The 9,292-nt window shown below is 38.9% G+C and overlaps 1 protein-coding gene across 1 annotated transcript in view; it reads left to right on the forward strand.

Annotated features, from left to right (window-relative positions):
* SEC11A (SEC11 homolog A, signal peptidase complex subunit) overlaps nt 1–9,292 on the forward strand; it is a 46,819-nt gene that overhangs the window by 29,279 nt on the left and 8,248 nt on the right. The window contains exons 3-4 of the mRNA XM_003784611.2: nt 1,378–1,527; nt 6,369–6,488. Coding sequence (XP_003784659.1) covers nt 1,378–1,527; nt 6,369–6,488 — 270 coding nt within the window. The remainder of the gene's footprint in view (nt 1–1,377; nt 1,528–6,368; nt 6,489–9,292) is intronic.

Here is a 9,292-nt window from a genome sequence, read left to right on the forward strand (position 1 = left end):
TAAAAAAAAAAAAAAAAAACTAGCTGGGCATTGTGATGGGCACCTGTAGTTCCAGCAATTTGGGAGGCTGAGGCAAAAAGGATCACAAAAAAGTTTGAGGTTGCTGTGAGCTATGACAACACTGTACTCTACCTAGGGCAACAAAGTAAGATTCTGTCTCAGAAAATAAACAAGCAAGCAAAAAAAAGAAAAACAAGGTCTTGATGTGCTGCCCAGGCTGTAGTGCAGTGAGTCTTCATAGGGATGACTGTGTACAGTATGGTGACCAACTCTGGCATTAAGTGATCCTTCTGCCTCAGCCTCACATATAGCTGGGACTACTACTGTGCCTGCTGATTTAAAGAGTTTTAAATAATAGTTTTAATAGTTCCCAAGTATTCATTTATAATAATAACCTGGACAAATCAGTCCCCCAGTCTATTTTCTCATCTTTTCTAGTTTATTAATTTATTCACTAAATATTTGATTTTTTTCCAAATATTCCTTAGCTTCTGAAGTGATCTTCTTTCAATGCAAATATGAATTCTAGGGTGGCTGAAAGGCAGTTAAGTATAGTGAGAGTGACTACTAGACTCTCTTGGTTCAAATCTTACCTTTATTATCTTATTGCTTTATAACTTTAGGCCTTTTAAAGTGTCTGTTTCCTTGTCTATAAGTTGGAATAATAATAGTACTTAGATTATAGAGTTGTTTTGAAGACTATTTGAAATGTTTTTGATTGTGGTATTTAGTTTTGATAGCCTAAAGATTGTGAAAGAGTGAGAAACCGCGTAGGTCCTTCATCCAGTTTTTACAAATAGGTAAATTCTTAGACAGAAATCTCTGCTCTAGTCCTTTATTTTTTTTCTTATTTTTCTTTTAAAAATAGGTATGAAATAACTAAATTGATGAGACAAGTGTTATTTTTGTAGCTAATTGACTTGATGAGCTGTTTTTCCTTCTTAATGGGTTCATCCTTTAAGGTCATCTTGGTCTGTATCTTTGTAAATGGCAGAAGATGATCCAGCTCTCATTTGAATATTTGAATATGTTTACTGGTTTTAGATTAAGTGAGAATAAGGGCAGTATTTTTAAAGTTCATTCTTTTATATTCAGTTTGTCATTTGAAATTTTAAAAGGTTAAAGAATAAGTAACACTGCTGTTTTCCAGATTTATATTCATTTGAATAGTAATGCTTGAAATGATTAATTTCACTAGTGAATGCTAATAACTAGGAAAATATTTTATTTGGTAATAATACACATTTACGTTATAGTTGTTAGGGTGCTAACTATCTGTGAAGGTGGTACTTTTGATTTTACTGACCATTGAATTTTGAAAGCCAGTTTAATCTCACACTTAAACTTTCTGCTATTCTGTTCTTCTTTCCTTCCCAGTGGCAGCATGGAACCTGCATTCCATAGAGGAGACCTTCTCTTTCTAACAAATCGGGTTGAAGACCCCATACGAGTGGGAGAAATTGTTGTTTTTAGGATAGAAGGAAGAGAGATTCCTATAGTTCACCGAGTCTTGAAGATTCATGAAAAGTATGTCTAAGCTGTATCGTCTCTGTTTTAAATGTTTTTGATTGTTTGTGGTATTTAGTTTTTATAGCCTAAAGATTGTGGAAGAGTGAGGAACCCCACAGGCCCTTTGTCTAATTTTTATGAATAGCTAAAGGTTTGACGAACATTTGGGGAACTGTGAATAGTTATTAATAATTCACTTATTTCCTTGAAAGTTTTTTCCAGAAGTGTTTTCTTTTTGAGACAAGAGTCTCACTATGTTGCCTTCGGTAGAGTACTGTGGTATCACAACTCACAGCAAGCATAAACTCTTGGACTTAAGTGATTCTCTTGCCTCAGGCTCCCTAGTAACTGGGACTATGGTGCCTGCCACAGTGCCCGGCTATTTTTTGGTTGTAGTTGTCCTTGTTTGGTAGGCCCGGGCTGGGTTCGAACCTACCAGCTCTGGTGTAGGTGGCTGGCACCCTAGCTGCTGAGCTATAGGTGCCGAGCCCAGAAGTTTTTCTTGGTTTTCTTCCACTTCCTAACTAGTCAATAACCACTAGTAGCTCCAGGAAAAGCAAGACCTAAGGATTAATTTTAAGTAGAGTCTTCTGATGTAAGAGTCTTGGCATTTTACAAATGAAAAAGATATATATAAAACATTTAGAATCACCTCAAGGTGGAGGTGGGGCTTACAAATGAGTAGAAAATTTTACCTCTGATTCAGTTTCCCTATCTGTAACATAGAGAGGTTCTGAAAAAACTTCTGAGAATTATCGTATCTCTTTGAGTTCTAAGTCTATGTGATCCGCAGCCAACTACATATTTCTCACTTCTCCCTTCTGAACCTGTAGTAATTAAATATTTCTGGTTAAGAAAAACTTTCAGAAGGGAAGGAAGAGAAGAATTGAAAGTATAGGGAGGTATTCTAGAGAGCTAGGTATTCGGGAGACGCTTTAGGTTCTGGAATATGCAGCAGCCCTCAATAAATATTATTTTTACCACTCTATAAGGTAGTTAATTTTCTCCACATAGATAAGAGAGACTGTCAGTTATTACTTTTTGAACATCCCTGTAAACATTCTAGTTTAGAAGAATTCTTTTGGCCCGGCGTGGTGGCTCATGCCCATAATCTTAGCACTCTGGGAGGCTGAGGCAGGTGGATTGCCCGACCTCACGGGTTTGAGACCAGCCTGAGCAAGAGCAGACCCTCATCTCCAAAAAAAAAAAAAAATAGCCAGGCGTTGTGGTGGGTGCCTATAGTCCCAGCTACTTGGGAGGCTAAGGCAAGAGCATCACTTGTGCTCAAGAGTTTGAGGTTGCTGTGAGCTATGATGCCTCGGTACTCTACCAAGGGCAACATAGTGAGACTCTGTCACAAAAAAGAAAAAAAGAAGTGTGTCCGTTTTCCTTTTTTCTTTTGGGGATACTGAAATATCTGGTTGGAATTATCATTTGGTTTAATAGTATTAACATTGTTCTTAAATATGGGGCCAGATAATAATCAAAATACAGTAGAATCTCTATAAGGGACTGTAACAAACTGGTCAACATATGGCAGTGATCAACATAATGAACTAGGCCTACCGTACTGATACATCCGTGTGGTGCATGTCTGGTCTATGAAAATTAGGTCAATAGGCGGTGCCTGTGGCTCAGTGAGTTGGGCGCTGGCCCTATATACCGAGGGTGGTGGGTTCGAACCCAGCGCAGCCAAACTGCAACAAAAAAATAAGGGCATTGTGGCGGATGCCTATAGTCCCAGGCTGGGGAGGCTGAGGCAAGAGAATCGCTTAAGCCCAAGACCTGGAAGTTGCTGTGAGCTGTGACACCACAGCACTATACGGAGGGTGGCAAAGTGAGACTCTGTCTCAAAAAAAAAAAAAGGTCAACGTAAGTAGGTGGTCAGTGTAGAGAGGAAGTCAGCTATGGAGGTTCTACTGTATATGTATTATGTGTTGAGCTATAGGAGGTGTTATAATTTGGTGACATTGAGTACGGGCATTTGGTCAAGTGTTTGGAAGGAGAAATTTCACCACAGAGTTGACTTAGTCCTTAGCTTTGCTTTTCCCTTGCAGACAAATACATACTTCTCTGTCCTTTTAGCTATTGGGGCTTACTTTTTTCTCAGCTATAAAATGTTTATTTCCTCCTTCCTAATGTCACAGTATCATGGTGGGTGAATTAAAATCTAAACGCTTTGAGCTACTCAGAGGTAGGTAATATTAAATATTTGATCCCTGTGCTAGCAAGGGAGGGATTCTATATAAATGTGTCTTCCATCAATATTTTGAGCCTGTGAGCTGCAAGTGCTATAGTTGGTAGATCTTAATAGGCCTAATAAGAACTGGTTGCTACCAGAGAATATTTCTTCTGCTGTTAAGTAGATGAAGGAGAGCCATGCTTTTTCAAAAAAGCCATAGTGTCTCTCTTGATTATACCTCAGAAAGGGGAAATTGATGTGATTGTTTTACCAACAAGTCAAGACATCAGGTCTTTGGGAATAGCCCAGATTTCCCCAGAGCATCTCTTCCTTTTTTTTTTTGGAGTTTCCCATTTCCTGGTTTTCCTCTCCTCATATCTGATTTTACCTCTGTACTTATGTGGGTTCAGTGTTACTTTCATGGTTGCATTGACTCTTCCTGAAGCTTCTAATTTTTGTTCTCGCTGCTAACTTCTCCTGGTACCTGTCTTCATTGACCCTCCAGGGTTCTTCAAACATGCTTTCACTTACTGAATTGTCACCTACAGATTATTTTTCTCTGTATCTATTTGTGTTTTTTTCTAACTGGGATCTCATTTTTAGTGTAACTATTTGCAATTAACTGTTTTTGGTGTTTGCAACACTTCCCAATTTAGTTTCATCTGCAGATTTAGTGTTAGTGAGCCTGTTTCTCATTTAGAATCTAAGTGGATATTAGTCAGTGGAAATGTCAAGCTAATTTTCTTCTTCTAGTACAGTGGTTAATATGTACTCACATGAGTTAATTTTAAGCTGATCTTTATTAACCATAAAATATACTTTGCTTTCAATTAAATTTCAAAATTACTAGAAACTTAATGGTTTTTTAGTAAAATTAAAGTAATAATCTTCTGATCCAAAAAGATATTATTCTATAACCCCTAGCATGTGTAAAGAATTAAGGTATTTTTTCTTTTAGGATTAACTTTTTCTCCCAATATTTAATTAATACATGTTTATTGAAGAAGAAATAACAAGGGAAAGTTAGCTAAAGAAAGCCATAGATGGCTACCGTCTGTACATTGGGCTGTGTTATTTTAGCTCTTCTTTTAACTTGTTGGGTGGAGAACTGGGTCATTATGTAGTTTCTGGATAGTCTGCCTTTTGCCAGTTATATCTGCTGGGCTAGTTTAATGTGTTCCTTTGCTTTTTGTAGTTCTAGAATATTGGTAGAAATATGTACAATGGACATTCTGTTTTGTACTCTTAATAAAAATTATATAATATTCCAGTGTCCGTAAACATTTCTTTCTTTCTTTTTTTTTTTTTTGCAGTTTTTGGCCGGGGCTGGGTGTGAATCCACTACTCTGGTATATGGGGCCAGTGCCCTACTCCTTTGGGCCACAGGCTCATCTGCTGCCCATCCATAAACATGTCTTTTACAACATTATTCTTAACACTTGTATAGTATTCCACTGCCTTATTATTGGACTTTTTGTTGGTTTTTAGTCTTTCCCTTTTGTAAACAACACAATTGTGACTATTCTTTTTGTTCTTAAAATAAAGAATTATTTTTCAGTTTTTACTGAAATTGTCTGCAAAGGCCAGGCTTGTGGTGTGTCTGAGTGACGGTTTTGGATCTTGACCACGCGTTGAGGAACCTGGGGCTCTGAGAAGTGAAATGATGAGTTACCCAACTCACACAGCTATTTAAGTAGCAGAGCTGGCATTAGAACTCAGGTTTCCAATCTCCTGAGATGATTAAAATGAGTCTTTGGAAAGAAACCACTAGGGTCAAGGGTCAGTTGTGGTAAAATTAAATTCTGGAGTGGATTATCAAAGAGTCTCAGCTGTCTTGGATGGCTGCATGAATACAGTCCTGGAGCAGGCAAGAGTGTGTAAATGTGCAGCTGTGGAATGAGTATAGGGCGCGTTGATCCCAGGAAATCCCGTGCTGTGCGTAAGCATACAGAAGAGGAGGGTGTGAAGACACCAAGAGAGTGACACTTTTCATAGTTGGATATATTTTTTATGGACTATTTTTCTTCTCTATTTTTTTTTTTTTTTGTTCCTTGAGATACAGTCTCATTTTCTTGCCCCAGGCTAGAGTGCTTTGGCGTCAGCCTAGCTAGAAGCAACCTCAAATTCCTGGGCTCAAGTAATTCTTCTGCCTCAGCTTCCCTAGTAGCTGGAACTACATGTGCTGCTACAACACCTGGCTAATTTTTCTATTTTTAGTAGAGACAGGGTCTCACTTTTGCTCAGGCTGGTCTTGAACTCCTGAGCTAGTGGAATGCTCCTGTCTTAGCCTCCCAGAGTGCTAGAATTATAGATGTGAGCCACTTTGCCTGGCCTGAAATTTTTTCCTGTATTTTGATTCTCTTATGATATAGTTTGTCCTGTTTTTATAATAATTGGCAATTATTCATTGACTTATAAGTAAGAAAAATGTATAAAATTATGGATTTAATTGTGTTCTTTCACATTTAAATTTCGATCATTTTCTTTTACCTTTGTGTCAGCATACAGAATGCTAAATGAATGAAAAAGATACATAGAAAGAAATTATTTTGATATTTAATGAATGGTTGATAAGACACCATAGTGCCATAGGAATTTTTGATTAATAAGAACAAATTTTATACTTTCAAATGTTATGAAGGTATTTGATGACTTGACTTTCCCTTACTCTGTTAAGGCAAAATGGACATATCAAGTTTTTGACCAAAGGAGATAATAATGCAGTTGATGACCGAGGCCTCTATAAACAAGGACAACATTGGCTGGAGAAAAAAGATGTTGTGGGGAGAGCCAGAGGGTAAGTATAGAGGGAAGCACTTTGTCTGAGAGCTTCTCAATCATATTATCTAATCATATAAAATTGATTGTAGTGGTTTGGTCCTGGTTTTACTTTTTTGTCCTTTGAAAGTTTTGCTTAAAATAGATGTATCTTAAATTTTAAGAAGCAAAACTTTCAAAGGACAAAAGGTATACTACTCTAGAAGGGAGGAGCTAGAGTCTAATAAATGAATATATGGTTAGTGACGAGGTAGTGAATTGGATATGACAATTTTAAAAATTCATTTGTTTATTCAGTTTACTCAAGAGCACTTTCTCTGCTCTAAAGTCTGTGGCAGTGATGTCCAAACTGTGGCCAGCAAATATGTGGCCCAAGGCAACTCTTATAATACTTTCAGTGTATAGCAGAGGGGAAGAAAAGGCTGGACACCCTGACTATGTGGTGCTGTGCTCTGGTGATCCTGATAGTATTGATCCTGTGTGTCATAAAACTCATTTATACATGTCTTAAGATTTTACTGATGCTGGGTGTAGTGGCTCACACCTGTAATCCCAGCACTTTGGGAGGCTGAGGAGGAAAGATCATTTGAGGCCAGGAGTTTGCAAACAGACAGAGTGAGACCATGTCGCTGCAGACATGTGACAGAGTTTGACTATGTTGCCCTTGATAGAGTGCTGTAGTGTCACAGCTCACAGCAACCTCAAACTCTTGGACTTAAGCAATTCTCTTGCCTCAGCCTCCCAAGTAGCTGGGACTATAGGAGCCCACCACAATTCCTGGCTATTTTTTTGTTGTAGTTGTCGTTGTTTAGCAGGCCTGGGCCGGGTTCGAATCCGACAGCCCTGGTTTATGTGGCCATCACCATAGCCACTGAGCTACAGGTGCCGAGTGAAAAAAAAAATTTTTTTTTGAGACAGAGTCTTACTCTGTTGCCCAGGGTAGAGTGCTGTGACCTCAGCTTAGCTCACAGCAACTTCAAACTGTTGAGTTTAAGTGATCCTCCTGCCTCAGCCTTCAGAGTACCTGGAACTATAGGCACTTATCATGAAGCCCAGCAAATTTTTCTATTTTTAGTAGAGATGGGGTCTTGCTCATGCTGGTCTTGAACTCCTGAGCTCAAGTGATCCTCTCACCGTGGCGTTCCAGAGTGCTAGGATTACAGTTGTAAGCCACCACGCTTGGCCCTTGCAAAAAATATTAGCTGGGCATGGTGGCTCATGCCTATAGTCTCAGCTGTTTTGGAGGCTGAGGCAGGAGGATCACCTAAGCCCAGCAGTTTGAAGCTGCAGTAAGCTACATGTGATGATGCCACTGTGTTCCATCCTGGGTGGCAGAGAGAGACTCCATCTCTCTTCAACAACAACAAGAACCTGTTGATCTAAATTACTTTTTATCATGTTAATATATTCCATACAATTTTATTTCTAGTCTTGAAACTGATGAGGCCAAATGAAATTAAAAAGCTATCTTAAGCTTGTTTGTTTCAAATTTTATCAGGAGAACAGATCAGTGGAGGACAGGAATTAGAAGTTATTGATATTAGGGAAGTATGTAATTGTTGCTACATAATGTTATTAATAGTATTAACAATAACTCATGTTTATTAGGGCTTACTATGTACCAGAGACTCGTTCTAGACACGTTACAAATATTACCTCGTTTTAACCTCAGAACTAAACTTACGTTGCCATTATCCAGATGAGGAAATACAGATGAGTTATTTACCTAATATCATACTGATAATAGTGGCAGGCTGGCTTTGTAGCCTGTCCTCTTAACCGTTGTACCCAAATTACTGGCATAAGATTTCTGTAATGGGAAATTGCTGGTTCCCACTATTTGGGTGCCATACAGGACATCTGCCTCTGCTCCTTCTGACCTAGGACAGCCCACGTGGATAGAGAGTTATTGCACCAGTGAGCAGGCCTGAGAAACACTGTCCCTATAGAGTTTGCTATGTGGAAGCTGCCTCAGTTAATAGCAGAAGAGATGCTCCGTTTGGGGCCAAAGAGAGCAGATCATGATAAGCACCATTGTGTTTTGTCCCCTGCCAAGCTTTTGCGTATATGCTCCCACTTGAGTGGAACTTCTTTTCCTATGATGGAGCTGAAAATAATCTTATAGTACTATCATCAGTAAGTGCTTCTGAGAAAAAAATAGTCGCCAAATGCCCCAGTTCACAAGATTCTGCTAAAGTGGTTATTCAGACTCATGAACCTCTTTGAGTCTTTTTGTTTTTCCTGTAATTATGAATGTACAGATTCATGTAGAAACATAAGGAAATATCAGTCATCAGAAAACAAAGTCACTTCTTGTCCCCTTCTTCTCCATCTCTGTAAATATTTACTGTTAACTTTTTGGTTTTATGTTTTAACCTTTAAGTATAGAGATAAAGAAGCAAATACACACACACACACACACACACACACACACCCCTACACTTATATGAATGCATACATAAACACTTTTTTTCTTTCTTTCTTTCTTTATTTTATTTTATTTTTATTTTTTTGAGACAGAGCCTTAAGCTGTCCTCCAGGGTAGAGCGCTGTGACATCACAGCTCACAGCAACCTCTAACTCCTGGGCTCAAGCAAGTCTCTTGCCTCAGCCTCCCAAGTAGCTGGGACCACAGGTGCCCGACTCAACGCCTGGCTACTTTTTGGTTGCAGCCATCATTGTTGTTCGGCAGCCCGGGCTGGATTTGAACCCGCCACCTTGGGTGTACATGGCTGGCGCCTTAGCCACTTGAGCCACAGGCGCCAAGCCTATTTTTTTATTTTTTGAGACAGAGCCTCAACCTGTCACCCTGGGTAGAGTGCT

The sequence above is a fragment of the Otolemur garnettii genome, unplaced genomic scaffold (assembly GCF_000181295.1).
Source record: "Otolemur garnettii isolate 467f Iridium unplaced genomic scaffold, OtoGar3 scaffold00011, whole genome shotgun sequence".
In the NCBI taxonomy this organism is placed as follows: Eukaryota; Metazoa; Chordata; class Mammalia; order Primates; family Galagidae; genus Otolemur; species Otolemur garnettii.